Source organism: Melopsittacus undulatus, chromosome 12, assembly GCF_012275295.1.
Source record: "Melopsittacus undulatus isolate bMelUnd1 chromosome 12, bMelUnd1.mat.Z, whole genome shotgun sequence".
In the NCBI taxonomy this organism is placed as follows: Eukaryota; Metazoa; Chordata; class Aves; order Psittaciformes; family Psittaculidae; genus Melopsittacus; species Melopsittacus undulatus.
This window is the reverse complement of record NC_047538.1, coordinates 20396104-20413966: the sequence shown is the minus strand read 5'-3', so window position 1 is coordinate 20413966 and position 17863 is coordinate 20396104. Positions and strand designations below refer to the sequence as shown.

General features: G+C 44.2%; 1 protein-coding gene across 1 annotated transcript; it reads left to right on the top strand.

The window, feature by feature from the left end:
* The first annotated feature begins 3618 nt into the window (after positions 1 to 3618).
* On the top strand, positions 3619 to 17113 carry LOC101880859 (calcium release-activated calcium channel protein 1). The gene is made up of 2 exons (XM_034068650.1): positions 3619 to 3865; positions 13926 to 17113. The coding sequence occupies exons 1-2, from the start codon at positions 3752 to 3754 to the stop codon at positions 14493 to 14495; spliced, it is 684 nt and encodes a 227-aa protein (XP_033924541.1). The 5' UTR covers positions 3619 to 3751; the 3' UTR covers positions 14496 to 17113.
* The last annotated feature ends 750 nt before the right edge of the window (positions 17114 to 17863 follow it).

Sequence of the window (17863 nt, the reverse complement as noted above, 5' to 3'; positions counted from 1 at the left end):
GTGCCTTTTATCCTGTAAGATCTACCATTCTATCCATTACTTTGGGTTAAGATGGAAGACTAGATCTTTAACCATTGTTTTATGAAGGAAGTTAAAAATACCATTTTTCTAGTCATGACACATCAAAATCCTTCCTCTGCAGAAACTCCCTCAACTAAACCTTAAGCTTTGCTCTCAGTGAGATGTGCAGAGATGCTTGCCTTGACCTCACTGCTCAGGACTGCTGACAAACCTTTCTTTGCCTCTTGCAACTTCTGATGTGTTTTTCATGCAGATCTACCATAATTTCCGTTCTGTGGTAACCTGATTTGGTTTTGGTACAATAACAGGAACAAATGGAAGTGATGATTTGCATGTGAAGCTGGAAATATGCTTTAGAACTGCTCTGCAGAGGGTAGAACCTTTGCATGCTCAGTGCCACATCCATTAATCATACAGTACTCAGCGAACCCATTCTTCTTATTCAGTCCTCCTACAGAACATACAGAAGTACATTTTTAGCAGAAAAAAAGAACTATGAGTATCCTTGTGACTGTGTACAGATTTCTCGGGGCTTTCTGGAAAGAAACTTGGACTTCTGCCATCTTCTCCGATTGTGTTCACGCCTAAATGATCCAAGAATGGGTTGACATTACCTCTAATTAGGGGTAATAGCAACCTGCTGCTGCTAGAGCCAGCTCCATTTCTCTTGCTATGTCCCTCATTTCTCCTGCGTTAGGTGCAGTGTTCATGCAGCCACGGGGTAAGTCAGTTCAATGACCTGATCCAGCAGAAAACTCCCATTAAGAAGAAAAAAAACCCCGTATTTTTCATCACTGATATTTCATCACTGAAGCTCTGTAGCCATTTGATCGGTGTCATCTACAGGATGAAGAGTGTGATTGAGATGAAGGAAGAGCGCAGGACTACACCCTTTTGGTGGGCTTCCGCAATTGCACTGATCAGAGGTAACAACAAACCTCACTTCTGAACTCCAGCCTGATTTCAGAACTCCCTGAAGCATTTCTAGGAGTTAATTAAGCATTACAAGAGTCTTTTTGTTTCAGCTCACTCTAGAGTGGCAGTGCAGAGGTGTGTAATAATGAGTAATTAGGGCTGGAAAGAAAACAATTTATCCTGTTTAGTTTGTACCTCAAAATGGAGCTGTAAAATGTTCTGGACATCAAGGGGAAGAAGGGGATGCTGCTACAGCCCTAATGGTTTAGCTGCAGAAGGCTTGAGCCGCAGTTTATGTTCTCCTGTTTAACAAACCGACTTTTTGTTTCTGCTAGGAAAGGAAATGATATTTCAAAGCTACAAAGCTGGAAGCTGAAAGTTACACATGGGCTGGGTTTGGAAAAAGGGGATGGAATAAGATTACTGATTTTGGTAGGTCCTTTTCTGTACTGTTTCTCTGAATGAAATATGAACTCAACAGATCATCAGTGTGCAATACTGTTATATCTTTCAAAGTCCTTACTGATAAACAGGATTAGGAGTGATGGACAGAAGAATAGAGTGAGTTCAAAGAGTCTGTTTTAATAGTTCTTTAGAAAGACACTTCAGGTCCTTCTCAGATTTATGACTCTTGCAGGTTTGTGTTCTTCTAGAGAAATCTGATTTTAGGGAACAGGTCAAGACCTAGGTATTATTTATGCAGTAGCACTGACCCATGATGTTAAGAGTTCAGCTGTAATTCTGTGCAGAAATGAGATTAAATGGTGAACAACCAGTCTTGAGTACGTACATAAATATTTTTCATAGCTTATGAGCAGCAATGTGAAGTATTTTTAAGTGTATGAATCCACAGAAACTAAACGACAGTTTGCTTGAGATGCAGAGGAAACTACATCACTGGGTTTCGATGGTTATCTCATCTCCCAAGGAAAATGCAGTAATGAAATCACAAAGGGGCTGTTACTCACCGCTTTGCAATGCGGAGCTCAGACTTAGCCTAAGGCATCAGTGGGAGTCACACAAGAAGCCGACTGGTGATGAGTTCTTCTGATTTGGGGTTGTTTTTTCATTTAGAATTAAAGCACACTGAACAAAGAGGATTTATAATCATAGAATCATTTCGGTTGGAAAACACCTTTGAGATCATCAAGCCCAGATGCAAACCTAACCCTGCCAAGTCCATCATTAAATGCTTAGGCTGGGCTTTCACACAAATGGACACTGCTGTCACACATAAAAGAGAAAGAAGGTGGCAAACACTTCGTAGAGGAACTGGCACAGCAGCTTTTAAGGAGAGGCTGCAGGTCAAACTCATTTGTAGAAGAATGAGTTTGACTCATTCATTGAGGTGTTTTAATGTCCCCGTAGATAAAAATCTAACCAGGAGTTGTTTTATAAGAAGACAACTCCATTTATTTCCTGAGAAGGGAATGAGAAATCAAATTATGTGGTAAAAAACCGGTGGTTTCAGGGAATGCCTCTGAAGAGCTCCAAGCCGTGAAGATTTTCTTCTTGGGCACTTCAACTACATATCTTTTACAAGAATGCCATGTAAATGAAGAGCATTGAGACCTGTGTCGGTGCAGTGTTTGCTGTGAATGGCCTTGCAAATCAGAGAAGGGTGTGAAGAGAGGAACAAAGCAAACCCGTTAAACACAATGTGCTGCATTTTGCCTACTTGGAAGGCGAAAAACTTCAACGCCATAGAAAATCACCCGTGCTTTTGATTTGTAATGGAAGCAGCCCTGCGGTATGTGACCTTCCAAATACCTGTAAATAGCACAAGCATCCTTGTCCGGTGTTAAAACTGTATATTTCTTACTAGAAATTGACAGCAACAGGTTGGTTCCTTACACATCCTTTAGCTCTCCAGACCCAGCAGTGTGACTTGGCACCAGCACTGTGTTTTCTCACCTTTTCAGAAATCATCTTCAGAGCTGTGCCATGTATTTGCTATGGAGTTCTGCTCTATGCCTAATGTTTCCACTCTGTAAAACACAAAGAAAAATAAAGTATGTTTTAAAAGGTTTGCATGAATGTGGCAATAAAATAATCTTTCAGCAACGGCCTGTGTTCTCTGTTTAATGTTCTGATCAAGGTTATCAGATGATTGCTGATAAAAACCGGGTTTATCAGGAGCTCTGGGCCCACAAAACGTCTAATGAAACGACTGAGTACGTGGCAGAGGGTTATCGATTTGAACTAGACTCGAGGGTGGCTGCTCTCAGGTTCAGATCCACCAGATGTAGATTAAATCCACAGATGTAGATTAAACGCCTAAACTTCCTAGGAGGGGCGGCAGTTGAGAGAAGGCTGTGGCTGTGTTCTGAGGTAAAGAAGCGGGGCCGACGCGGGGGGGGGGGGGGGGGGGGGGGCATCCCGACCCTTTCCCCCACAGAGCCGTGGGGCACCTACCGCCGGTCACCGGAGCACACACTGCCTCAGCCTGCAGGCTCCGGTCACCTGCTGCCGGCTGCGGCCGGGGCCTGCAGCGGGGCTCGGGCCCTGAGCGGGGCTCACCCCTCACAGCCCCGCTGAGGGAGGCACCAGGACGCGGCCTCTTGGGCGCGACGCTCGGGCTGCCTCGTTCTGAGGGCCGCCGGGAAGCGGAGGGGAGGGGCCTCGCCGCGCTGGCCAATCAGGAGCCGGTGGGCGGGGCCCGGCGGGCGGCGGCGCGCAGGCCCGGAGCGGAGCGGCGGCAGGCGCGGCCCCAGCACCGGCCTCAGCACCGGCCGGGCCCGTGCCGTGTCCCCCGCTCCGCCGCCGGAAGGAGCCGTCGTTGCCGCTGTGCTCCTCCGCCCGCAGCCCCGAGCCCATGAGCCTCAACGAGCACTCGATGCAGGCGCTGTCCTGGCGGAAGCTCTACCTGAGCCGGGCCAAGCTGAAAGCCTCCAGCCGCACCTCCGCGCTGCTCTCCGGCTTCGCCATGGTGAGCGGCCGGGCGGGCAGGGAGCGGGTGTGGGGAGCGGGGAGCGGAGCCGCTACTTCTGCCTTTGCTGACCGGAGACCTCACTGCTCTCCCCTCAGTGGTGGCTGCAGAAGGACGGGAAGGCACCCGGGGCGGTGTGTGGCACCCCGGGGAGGGCCCTGCCGCCTCTTCCTTCGTCTCCAGCCATGCGGGCAGCGGGGTCAGCGCACCCGGGCGCCGTGAGGCCGGAGGAGGCCCAGGGCCGCGGGTGCTCGTTGTACATGCAGAGCTGTCATGACACGAGTTGGAAGCGGCCTCACAGCCGTTATCTCCGGTTAACGGCAGGGGTTTAATGCTCGGAGGATGCTCGCATAGCGGGTGCTCCGCCCGCTCGCAGGTCCGGGAATGCCAAGGCAGCGCCTTGCTTCCGTGCTTCATTTCGCACGCTGGTGTCTGGAGCACAGCCGGTGCCGCAGCACTGCCCGGGCTCTGCCGCTGCCGCTCCTCTTCCTCACCGCAGCCGCTGTGCGGACGCAGCCAAAGGCAGGTGTTGCACTGGAGCTATCCCTGATTTTTGCTTAAGGGAATCTTGGGTATTGTTTAGTTGAGAGTTTTGGGCATGTTTTAGAAACGTCTTTTTTTACTATGGTTTTTGCTTTCGTGGTTGGTATAGAAACGAGAAGTCCTTTCTGTCTCAAATAAGCACTCAGTATAGATTGAAATGTGGTAACCTAAAAGCTTGATCCTGTAGGACAAGGAGAAATGGCTTCGGACTGACAGAGATGAGCTCTTCGGCAGAAGCTGTTCCCTGTGAGGGTGCTGAGGCGCTGGCACAGGGTGCCCAGAGAAGCTGTGGCTGCCCCATCCCTGGCAGTGCTCAAGGCCAGGTTGGACACAGGGCTTGGAGCAGCTGCTCCAGTGGAAGGGGTCCCTGCCCATGGCAGGGGTTGGAGCTGGAGGAGCTTTAAGGTCCCTTCCAACCCAAACCATGCTGTGGTTCTATTACACGTCCGTCCTCCCTAATGTACTAAGCTGCTAACTGCCATTAGCCCCATTAGCATCTGTTTAAAATGCTTCATAGTTATCAATACCGAATTGTCCGGCTCTGACTTTCGCTCTGCTTTTAACAAGATATTTTCAGCCGTAATATATATTCTCCTTTAAGAGCCATTGTTCTAATTAGAGGATGCTGTTCGCAAACATAGCAGCCGGTCTGCAGCAGCCTTCTGACGGTCAAGTAAATGTCACTGTTCTCCTTCAATAGCTAAAAACAGACTGCAGCTCCTCAGGGGTGGTGGTGGACTGCTGTTGGTTTGACTGACAGGCGGCTGTGTTAGTCCAGCGGCATGTTTGAGTTGGTTCTCCTTGGGTGACATGCACCAGGCTGGGAGCTCGGACTCCGCTGCTGCTCCTGAGGTTTCCTTTTCCTGTGTCAGTAGTTTGTCAGGGTGGTTTTTTGAGTCACGCTTTTACATTGAGAGAACATGGAAAATAACCGTGTGGTTTGTTGTTATCTGCAAACTGCATCTCCTTTAACAAAAATGCTGTTGTTTAAAAGTCATTTTTAATGTCTTAAATCCCTCTGGCTTCTCTATGTGCTGTGTGGATTCTCAAAATCCCATGGATGTACAAGGTGAGGCTTCTTCTTTCTTTATTCTCTAGGAAGAGTTGTAGGAGTTCAGATGAAAACTGCTGCTTTTGAATTTATGGTGCTTAGGGTCTTCCAGGAAAAAGCCTCTTTGTTCCAATTAACACAGTCTCCAGTTGCCAGGAATGTTACATGTGAACATTCAGTGTATTTGAATTTCTGGCCGTTACCCCTCTCAAAAGTTCCACTTGTTTTCTTCCTTTAACAAGATCACACTGGAAATCAACCTGTAACCTCCTTGGGTTTGCTGTCACTCTCTAGCTGAGCCTTTCTAATCTATTTTCAGAAGAGCTGGCTTTAACTGTCAGGTATTTTTAGGTTTCTTTGTACTAACTTTGCTTGTCTTTGAGGTTCTGGTGCCTTGAGAGGCAGGGCTGCCTTCTGCTGTCACGCCTCTGCATTGTTTACTAAATGCAGCGGATCCCTTGGCACCTGGTATTTGAACAACAGTACAGTCTAGTTTTGGATCTCAAGCTTACAGCAGCACTTCACTGTGGTTGTTCCTCTGTTCTCCCTATAGACCCGAGGAAGAAAGAGCTTAAATGACACATCCAGGACAACCCAGCATATTGATGGGAAGTGTTAGGAGTGTATCCACGTCAGCCCCATTGATCCTTGCTGTTTAGTTAAACTGTACTTGCATCCTAGTTAGAGCGAAGCTTATTCCCACTAAACTCTTCCTTTATTTTGGACCTATTTCATGTGTAACTGCAGTCATTTTGCAATGCTTATTCCCTCAAGACTGGTTACACATACCCCGGTTAAATGATGCATGCCAGAGTCGAGAGAGCCTGGGTCACTGATGTGTAGAGTATGAAATGCTCAGCCAGGTTTCAAACTCAAGTGTTATGTTTCCACAGAGAAGACTGATTAAAAGCCTGGTTTACAGTTAGTTTTGGTTTTGAGCTGTACATCACTATTTGCCACTGTGTGTTAGCTTCAGAAACAGTTCTAGAGTCTGATGATTGTAAACTGATGTTGGAGTTAAACTCTTGTGAGTAAACCAAGCACTGACTTTGTGCAGGTTTCCATGGATGCTATCACCTAGTGCCATATGCCCAAGAGGGAATTTATGAAGCTTATAACCTTGCATTTAGTGCAGTTTTCCATTCTACAGTGCCACCAGTTAATACCAGTGCCCCAAATTGTTAGAGGTAAAGAAATTGTAATTTGTGGGGTATGTGTAATCCATGAAAGAATGAAGGATTCCTTCCACGCTAATGGAGGCATCAAGTACTTCCCATTTTCATGTTACAGCCCAGATATTGAGGTGTGATTATTTTCCCCCTTCTGTGCCTGCCTTCATCTGGTTTTATGTCTTAATCCAGTTTATCTGAATGCTGGAAATACTTTGCAGGTTGGATCCAGTATGACAAGCACTAGCTCATCCACACCACCAGCAGCAGTATTAAGAGCTCCAGTATAGACAGGCTGTTGGCAGGTTGTTTTTGTTTGAACTATTAAGCTGACCTGTTAGCATCACTTTGTCACCAGGTCACCATCATGACAATGTCATGATACTGGAGTCACAAACATAGGGAAGTTGTTAAATTGCAACAGTCATCAAACTGTAAAACTCAAACACCTCCTCCCTCCACCACTTCACAGCCTTGTGGAAATACTTGAGCCTAAGCTAGGGGTCTGAATTACACGTTGTGGTTGGCTTCCTTATGTTTAGTACTTAGGAGATGTTGTATACCTGACAGCAGTTTTCTTTTAAATACCTCTAACAGGGCAAGCTGGCCAGGCTGTTGCCTAGATTGTGATACATGCTTCAAGTATTGAACATCATCAAAGAACTGTCAACTCCTGCCTTTGAAATATAGCCAATATGGTCTTCTGAAGGCAGCTGGAGTCATCTTTTGTAAAGACTGACTGCACTGATAAATATTAATGAAACTCATTTCCATAATAACAGTTGATGGTAGGACTTGAGCTCTGCTGCTGTCACTGCCATACAGGTACTCAAGACAGCTTAGTCCTAGGCTAGTCCTTAGGTCTAGTAAAGCTTACTCTGGTTACAAGTACAAAACCAGTCTCTTTTCTATAGAAGCTTTTTGCTGTATTTAACTGGATTGCTGTTAGTGTAACTCAGAACAGTGGCATACTGCAACCTGCAAGTGTTACAGGCTCAGTTCCATGCCTTCTGCTGCTACTCTACGTTTTGTATCACTATTGTACTTACAGATTAGAACTGTGCACTGAAGAATCTTTCCTCATATAAAAGGGTTCTCGTCTTGCAGTCATGAAAGCAGTGTTTTGTTGCTCCTTTGAACATCCCTGTCTCAGGCAGTGTAGAGTACTTGGGTCTCTCATTGTTCTGTCTTACACCAGCTGCGAGTGGAAGATGTAAAGGTGATACTGAGCTGCTCTTTCTTCTCCCTGCTGTGCTGTCTTATCTGACCTCATACTTACTGAATAGATTTAACACTATATAGAGGTACTACCTTCTCAAAATGCATTTGCTCTTACCATGTGGGTATTGTCTTTTTGTGCTTATTAGCAAAATAAAATTAAATCCTGTATTTGTATTCAATTTTCAGTGACTGATTCTGGCTCATACAGAGTCTTTCTGAGTTGTTTATAACCCATAATGAATGGTGCAGGCACTGTGAGCCTGGCTCTGCTCCTCTGCCTCTGGAAATGAATAGTGCTGTCAGGAGCTGAGGAGACAGTGCTATGACACCAGTCTGGTTCTCGGCTTTGTGGTCCCACACACAGACACCAGCAGTGGGGCAGAAGATGGAATCTGTTACTGAAAATAACTTGTGATGTGAACCTGAGGACTTGGAGAAAGAACTTCTCTGCGCTTGAGGCTTTTTGTTCCCCCTAAGAGTAGAACGTGCTAAGAAGAGCCACTTGCACATGGAACTATATGGGTAGATGGATGTAGTCAAAACTTGGCCTATCTGCAGCTCAGTGCTTGGTGCAGATAGGTGTTGATTGAAGTATTTCAGTGGTCACCATGCACAATTCTACTTCAGTGTGTGCTGGTCCATAAGGTGAAGGTGGTGCAGCACTGATCCATTTCTCCAGGTAAGATTCACATCCTCTTACTGTGTGGATAAACCCTTACACAATGCAGCTGTGATGTTGCATCAACACAGCTTTCTTTTAAGCCATTTCTGACACACTAGGCTGTATAAAATCATCTTGTCCTCTTCATTTCCTATTCAGGATGGTACTTGTGGCCAGGGAAGAGAAGAACAATTTTGCAAGGGTATGCAGGTAACTCTAAACTTGTGATCACAAAGAGGTGGTTAGTGGCTGTAAGACACACGTTTGAAGCTGACATTGACCCCCTTTCTAAAGCTGGTTTGCTTGTTACAATCTATGAGGCTTCTAACTACATGAGCAGTAGACATAGTAAGAATGTGATCATACCAAGAGCCACTGTTCCTCAAAGTATTCCATTAAATAGGTCATTATGACATTGCCTGTATCTAAACCTGGTCACTTTTAATGAGATGGGTTTCTTGCTCTGTGATTCTTGTCTGAATCTGTAAGATACCAAGGATAGGAGAGCACTTGTAATTGGAGCTTTAGGCTGGTCAGATAGCATCTTGTGGGGTACTGGACACATCCCATCTCAGGGCCATTGGTTAATTGTTGAGTGCAGCCTCTGGTTACAGCATGTGGAGAATTGGCCACACGTGCTCTTCAGAGCTATAACTAGCAGTGAGGAGTCTGAATTAGCTGTGGCTGTCTGATTTGAAGCTCTCTGTTCATGGCATGGTGAACTCAGCCGTGACTCGCAGCTGTACACCAATGCTAATACCTGATACCCTGAGAGATAGTGAGGCAGTTACAGCACAGCTTCCAGCACGTGTTACATTCCTGCTGACCAGAGCTCAGTCATCTCTGTGGGGAAGGGGAGGAGAGGAAGTAATCTATAAATAGCTCATAGATAATACAGATTTACTTGAGTTAAGGCAGTTTATTTCCCTTTCTCTACAGCAGTGGCTCCTGATTCTGAAAAGGATGCAAGCCTGTGATTAAGTCAGAAAGCTCTCAGATACTCTGTTCATTGCTGCTGCCATTGCACATAACAGAGAGCAGTTACCTTTGTTCCTGTGTTGGACATCGTGAGTGTCAGTGTGACCTGCTAGATGGTGGCTCTTGCTGCAGTTCTTCCTCTTGTTTTTCTTCTGTCTGTCATGTTTTCATTTCCCTGGATACTTCTGACTTCACAAACACCTATATTGAAACATGGATGTGAAGCTTGCATTATGCTGGAACTAAAACCGATCTAAGTGAAACCAACATCCTGCCTAGTAGCTTATAAAACTGGGGAATAATGCTAAGATCTGAAGCAAGTCATCAAATTCAACAGTCCTGCTGCTGTGGTAAAACCAAACAAGTGACAAACCAGGACAGCTGCTTACCCTGCATTTCAGTAGCAAGATGAGCTTCATTTACAGCTCTGTATGTGACTGGTGCTTTACATTAATTGTTATTGCTGGTGAAAATTGCTTTATTAGTTTATCACAGCTCACTTCTGCAAACTGGTGGGATATTAACACCTTAAATCAAATTGAAATGCTGATTCTTCTAGAGGGCAAGCTGTTGGATTTCATGCAATGTGGTAGTATTCAGGCTGCTATGGCTTTGAAATCCAGGGCTGTCAGAGCCTTAACATGGTTGTGTGCCCAAGTTCAGTTGTTTTCTGACATCTTATGCCCACCTTCCTTATGGTTATGGGAACTCCAGTATTGCATCCTAATGTCATAAGAATTTCGTCAAGAAGCTGTATTTCAGACTCACACCTTTGTCAAGAGCTGTAGTAAATCTGTCAGTCATACCTGTAGGATGAGCTGAAGTTAGAATCAGCTTTCTGAGGCAGGGATTAGACCAGGTGACCTCTTGAGGTGTCTTCCAACCTACATTACTGGGTGGTTATGCAGCAAGGCAGGATGCTTTCAGAGTAGGAATCATGTGGCATGTGTTCAAAGAAGCTTTGAAAGTGGTGATGGAGAAGGTGCTGAGGCTTGTCACACACTGGATACTGTGCAGACATCTATGACAGCTCCTGCCCTGAGGGGCCTGTCTTCTGAACCAGCAGAGAAACCAAATAGAGGGCACAGGAAACATTCTCCTGTGTAGAACATGAGGATGTACCTGTGAGTTCAGACTCTGCATGGGTTTGAATCATATCAGATGACCTCACTGGGACCCTGTTTTCCCAAGCGTTATCTTGAAAGAGCAGTTGTGATCTGTGCACTTTGGAACCAGAGCAAAGGAGAGAACTTCCAATGCCTTGTGCTGCTGTTTGGAAACAGGCACGGGGCCTCCTGCTGGAAAATGGAGCTTTTTGTTTAGGAGCCTGGCTCAAGCTTGGCCCAGGAAGAACAGAAGCTTGCAATTGAAAGAGTTGGCAGGTTTTCTGCTGGTTTATAGTGAAAGGGGTTCCCAAATTAGCTTCCTTGACAGAAAACATGAACTGTTTTTTCACTTACGGGTCAAGCTGGAGTTGCTCTGCTAGGCATGAGCACAAAGGCTGAATGAATGGGAAAGAGAAGTGTTTTCTTGCTTCCCTACTCCTGCTTTTAAGGTGTTTCCAGCACCAATGTCAGTTACAACTGCGACTTTTAAGTGCAGTTTCTTTTGAGAGATTATTTGGGACCTACCTGCATAATGAGCTTCCTGTGCAAAGCACATCTGTGTTAATGTATTGGTTGGCCATAGAAACTGAGGCCTGTAAACTGGAGTTTAAGTTATCCCATTAATACTTAATGGTTGTAGGTACTCCTGGGGTCACTGTTTTAGGGAAGCACCCAACAACATTAATATGAAGTTGTCTTATCCCAGGAAAACTTGGGATTCCTGCTATGGGCATCTCCTTTGAATAGCTGTCCCTTTGATTCTGTCGGTGGTTATCCAGGCACAGAGCTGAGTATCTGAAAGCTGCTTCAATTAAGCTAATCTCTTACAAGATTTGTTTTGATCATGCATGTCATTATAGCCGAATCAGAATAGGTACATTGAGATGTAATGTCTTTATTTAGCGTTTTTATTCAGCTCAGGGTAGGCTGAGAAAAGGAAGAAAAGATTTCTTCTTGATGCTCTGAAATGAGAACAGGAGCTCCAGGACAGCTGGTACATTGCAATTAAGAGAGTCTAAGTTCCAATTCAGATGCTTGATATCATTATTACACGGAGACATTGATTAATGGAAATAGAAAATGTCTTCAATATTTGGTGAATTAAATACATCAGTTCTTAAAAGAAAGTCTTCATCTTCAGAAGCTCTTTAGTGTCATGGCTATGTTAGTATGAGGATTAGGAATAAAGACTAGAATGGCTTGTCATGCTTGATGGGTTTGAGTCTAGACAGCAGAGAAGTTACCAGAGCATTCTTGAAGGAAGAAGATGACTTCTCTGTGCTGAACGGTTGCAATTGTTCTGTGGAAAACACAGGAAGCCCAACATGCCTCGAGTATGCTGGGATGTAGCAAGAGAGGAGAGACCTGAGGACTGTTTGTCCTCTCAAATGTGAAGTTTCCCACGGCTGATAAATGGTGGGTTTAAGTCTTCTGAGTAATAATTGCATGTGTGTTACTGTAACTTCTTGGAAGCTGGTAGCTGGCGGGTGCTCAGGCTTGTGACCATAAAAGCTTTCAAGAAAGGAATTACAATACTGGCAAATGGCCCTGAATGCCTGTTGGAACATGTCTGAGCAAAACCCTTCGTTGGCTTCATGTCTGGTGCATTAGCAGGCAGGAGTTCTGGTGTCCTGGAACATGCTGGTTCTGAGAGCAGAAGGTGGGATCCCAGGTTAGGTGTAGCTTGATTCAGGTCTTGCAACATAATGAAGTTTGGATGCTCTTACTGTGTTTGCAGTTGTCTTTGGATCCTGGTTTCTGTGTCTCCCTGCATCCATATTACCTGTGCTTCATCAAAGTTTCCTCATAGCAGTTTGATAAGAATTAGGTGTTTGAAATGTGTGCTGCAGGCTGAGAACTGCCTAAACCATTGTTAATGGTATGTGGTAATGGCTAAGCCTGTATTGGTGGGACTCAAAAGAGCTGATTCATTTCAGGCACTGTGTTGTGTGAACTTGTTTCATGGTCTTTTTGAGGATGAACTGGTATGTTACAGAACTAGGTTCATTGCTTTGTGCTACTACGAGTGAGGTCCTGGTACAACTGCTGCTGCTTCAGTTACATGGGCCTGTGCCAGCTTTGTGTTCACCAGAGGCATTGAAGCAGCAGCTCAGCTAGCAGATCACCACTTCTAAACCAGGCTAGGGTTTGCTTGGGCTAGCAAGTTGTATTGTTCCAATGAAAGATTGAGTGGTCTTGATCCTTTGTTGAAGAAAGGGCTGGTGTGAATCAGCCTGAACTGTGCTCAACAGCAGCCTCCACATCTCCCTTGCATTGTATATGTGTGTTTATATTTAAGATTGCTGTCAGATATGTTCTTTTACCTCTGCATTTTAAGCATCTTCTGTCTATTTATTTAATAAGATCATTTGAGAAAGAGCACTCAACATAGAGACATTGTTGCATTATTCCCTTTTGGGGACTGTGCTTTGGAAGGCAGGTTTATCAGGAAAGGTTGTTTTTTAGCAGAGCTGCTGGGATTGATGTTACTCATCAATTGCATGTGCATAAAACCACCTGACAGTTTTAAAAGACATTCTAATTTATTTTCTGTATTAAGAAAACTTTGAGCTGAGCTTGAGTTTCCTCATGCTGTTAATGCTAATCTCTGCTCCTTAAGCATAGGCATGTTTGGATAGCTAAGTTTATAAAAGGGCATGGATCCATACAACAGTGGAGAGCTGGACTTTGGAGCATCTTCATGAGTTAGCTCTTCTTGCCTAAAGAGGAGGCTGAATGCAGCTTCCAATGTGAGTAGCTAGTGATGTCTGTATTACCAGCCTCTGACAGGCCTGTTTGATGCTGGATATTGTGGAGACCATTTCGAATCTGTGTTTTAGAGTATGAAATACTTATTTTGAGTGAAAGACTATAGCTGAGAGCCCCATGGAAAGGTGTTCTTTCTGCTGAAAGGCTCCCGCTCTTCTGAACTTTAAGACAAATACTCAAGGAGAAAGGACCCCAAGATCTGCTGTTGCAGGCTTTCACATTATAGATAAGAATAGTTTCACCTTTAGTGTCTGAGGATGTCTATCACAAAGTTCAGCTCTTTTGTTGAGGTAAGCGGGAGGTGGCAAAGTGGTTGTGCTGTTAATAGCTTTTATGCATATTGATGGTTTGCTCTACAACAGAACAGTAAGTATGAAAAGAGTGGCCTTTGCTTGATAGCTCAGACCTAAATGTGGAGGTAATTAAAAGGGTGCAGATAGACATGAAGAGAAATTTAAATGCAGACTGTTGTTTGTTTGGATGAGATGATCCTCTGGAACTTCTAAACTTAATCTATAGTGGAATTGTACCTAAATGCATCTCTCTCATCTTTCCCTTTCAGGTGGCTATGGTAGAAGTTCAGCTAGATGCAGAACATGACTACCCTCAAGGTCTCTTGATAGCCTTCAGTGCCTGTACTACTGTTCTTGTTGCTGTTCATCTTTTTGCACTCATGATAAGTACCTGCATTCTTCCGAACATAGAGGCTGTTAGCAACGTGCATAATCTCAACTCCGTGAAGGAATCTCCTCACGAGCGTATGCATCGGCACATCGAGCTGGCGTGGGCATTCTCAACTGTCATTGGGACTTTGCTGTTTCTTGCAGAGGTGGTGTTACTGTGTTGGGTGAAGTTTCTTCCTTTGAAGAAGAAAACTGACAATCCACTGCAGAGCAACAGTACTACTACCATCACATCGGGACAGGCAGCAGCCATTGCATCCACGTCTATTATGGTTCCCTTTGGACTGATTTTCATTGTGTTTGCAGTGCACTTCTACAGGTCACTGGTGAGCCATAAAACAGACAGGCAATTTCAAGAACTGAATGAACTCACTGAATTTGCACGGCTCCAGGATCAGCTGGATCACAGAGGTGACACCATCTCCTCAGCAGTTACCCATTTTGCGTAAACCTGTACTTAAAACAAACCCACTCTTGTGCTTCTGCCTTGTTCTGTTGGCTCCCCTGTGGATGAACTGGTCAAACTGTTGATTACCATTTAAAGAGAGATGATAAATGTGTTCTGACCCTTGAGAAAGGAGGAAAAAATGTTTCTTTCATAAAACTTAGCTGTTCAAAGGTATGGTTGGTAGCGTGTGCTCACACTGTGTGTGCACCCTTCCTCCTGTGAACACTTGTTTCTTGTTAATGCTGGATGGAGGCTGTATAAACACTGTAAATGAGGATGTTTGTTAGGGACGCATAGAGAAGCTTCCTTTTTTCCCTCCTCTCTGTATTTGATGTTGGCATTTACTAGAAGATACTGCTTGTCCCATCCATATTGCATGGCATGATACAAATTACTTGGGATATGCAGCAATTAGCACTTGGTTTCAGTGCTAGTGCTGTTCTCTCTGGAAGGCCTGACAGATGGGAGAAGTGAAAGCTTTCCACCACTTTCCCCACTAGGTTTTGCTGCCAAGTAATTGTTACTCTACTGACTTCTCCAGCGCCTTTTCACATATAACCTGCTAAACCCCCATGACTAGTCTTACTGTGATGTGGGATGGCCACATGAGTAGGAATGAGACTCAACTCTACTCTTCCTTGGAAGAAAATAAAAGCAATAACTGTTTTTAAAGTTCTCACAAGCTGGCATGTATTATCTGAAGAGATAATTTGCCTGTTTCCCATTTAGGAATCTCTTTTTAACAAGAAGGAACTAAATGGAAGTTATCACTGGATAGTTTTTATTGCTTGAAAATCAAAACCACTGCTGTGTTTTTCCAAGCCAAAGTAGTGATTATTTTATACTTTTATGTTAAAAAATATATTTTTAATAAATCCTCAGATACAAGCAGCAAAAGGTGCTTTCTCTGCATTGGATTCCCAAGTAATTCGCTATGCCTTGGTCTTCCTTGTTTAGAAAAAGCCTTCTCCTTGCTGAAGTGTTGTATTTAATACCTTGTTACACAGTTTTGGCTTCCAAAGGATCTGGAAGACTCATTTTCTCTATGTGTATTTATTTATGGGAGTAGGTTATTTGTAATTAATACTGCTGTTTGCTTTCAAACACATGTCTGGCAGTGAGGCTACTGTGTCGCTTCTTACTTCTCCTTTAAGCAGAAACTTCCTTTTGGTCTGGATAAGAGGTTTGTCCATGAAGGGTTGCAGCACTTGTCCTGGGCTGCTTCAGGCATTCCAGCTATGTCTAGAGGTGGAAGTTTTTGGAATGCAATTCTTTTGAACACAAATTGAGGCAGATTTCAAGTCAAATGGAACAAAACTTGACCTCCCCTTCGTAGCTAACACTGTGGAATAAAAACCTGGGGTTTTGAAATAGGACAGGAGTGAATGTGACAATACAGTGGGGCTGTACCTGACTGCACCTGGGCTGAATGTGGCCTCTCATACCGACAGCCTTGCCTCAGGTTATCTCAATGCATTTACAAACTGTAGGATGTGTTCACTACAGTTAGTGTGGCAGAATGTGTTCAGTACTGAAGCAGCCTCTTGAAGCACATGGGACTGATTCTTCACGTCAGCACCACCACAGTGAAACGTGTTGACAGGGCTACCTGTGGTGGTTGCATTCTGAAAAACAGCTATAAAAACTAATCTTTTGGGCTTTTTTTCCCAGCAACATTCTTGGTTCATAGGCAAAAAAAGAGCTTCCACTTCCTGTGTTGACAAGTCCTTTTGGCATACAGAGGCTAAACTGGATTTTCTCTAGTTCTGTTATTACATTGTGCTTCAAATGCATTCTGTTCCTGATGTAAATCTGATGGTGAGAATTGTGACTGCCAACCCATAGCTGCTTATTCATGGAGCACTGGAAGGATTACATTAGTGAAGGTATTCATGAAGCAGCATTCCAAAATGTGAAATCTTGGTAGCAGGCACAAAATACATATTCCCATTACAGGAATACTCATCTTCAGGGGGAAAAGACGCTTAAAAGTCCTCAGTAAAGGAAGAAAACCTGTCACATTAGAGCCAGGGGTGCTGTCAGGCTTAAGAATTACCCTTCTGTCCATAAACTGAGTATATAAAAATTGCCACGTGATTCTGAATGGAAGTCCAGAAAATGTATTTTCTAAGTTTATTTTGTAAAGTTACTTGCTCTCGTGGATAAGTAACTGAATTTCTCTTTATTTTGTGGATTTTTTTACTGAGTGACAGAGAAGTGTGTGGAGTTTTTGCTTGCAGAATTAGAAGCTACTGGGGCAACCTTCTTTTTAACTTTCTCAAGCTGGTAGGTTCTGAGCTAATGGTGCTGTTACTACAGCTGCTTTTCTGACTGTTTTCTGCACTTTAAGCCATAATATTGAGTATGTGTCTCATTTTCCACCTGTGGAAATGGTCGTGAAAGTTACACCTTGGCCACAGTCTTGTAACTGGGTGCCAGAGGCAGTAACCAGACCTGGACAGGTGGATCTAAACACTGAGTGCACTTAGAATTTTTTAATCCCTTATTTATACTAATGGTGTTATGTATTTACCTCAAGCCTTTTAAACACTGGTTATTGTATATCTCTTATTTAGATATAAAATACTTCAGTGAAATAAAATGTACTCTATTGTTGCTTATTGTTATCTAGAGGCCTAAAATAGACTTGTTTTCTTTATATCCCTTATCTCTTCAGCTGTATTGTGCTAATCCCATGTATTTCTGAGGATGCCTTACTCATTTCAGTCATAACATGAAGATGAAATTTCCTCTTCACAGAGCCAGGTACAAAGAATATAATTGAAATGCTCTTCCTCCTGTCAGCACTGCTTCAATCTTGGGGCTGTGCATGTTGTATTGTTAGTTTCTGAGTGCTTAAACAGAAAAGTAGGTTATCTTTCAGCCTGGAAAAGGTGAAGACTCAAGGGACCAAATGAACTGTAAGCAAGAGGTGATGCTCGGAAGCAGGCATTAGGTGAACTAATGATCCACTTACCTGGCCAGTTCTTGCCAGCCAGCTGCAGTGCCACCTTCCTTCGGTCTTATGGGTGATACTTAGAAGTGGTGCAGCTCTGCATAGCTTGGTCCCTACATCAGGTAGAACTGGAGCAGCCAGTGCAGTGCTGGTGAGTGCTCTGAGTCCAGCACATAGCTGGCCAAGGAGCAGAGCCAAGGGTGAGATCCAGTGCTTGTGGGTTAGGGAGGAAACCCAGGGTAATGTTATGGAAAATGCACAGAAAGAGCACATAAAATGGTATTAATAAAATTGTATTAATAAAAACATGCTCCACTACAACTTTGAAAAGCATTTTGGGTCAGAGGTATGTATCAGGACAAGTTTGGGGGATGAATTGCTTGACTGTACTTTCATAGAGTTTTTCTTTTATA

Coding starts and splice junctions, on each gene's coding strand:
- LOC101880859 (XM_034068650.1), top strand. CDS start 3,752: ATGAGCCTCAACGAGCACTCGATGCAGGCGCTGTCCTGGCGGAAGCTC. Junction 3,866..13,925: donor TGCTCTCCGGCTTCGCCATG/GTGAGCGGCCGG, acceptor TTTCCCTTTCAG/GTGGCTATGGTAGAAGTTCA.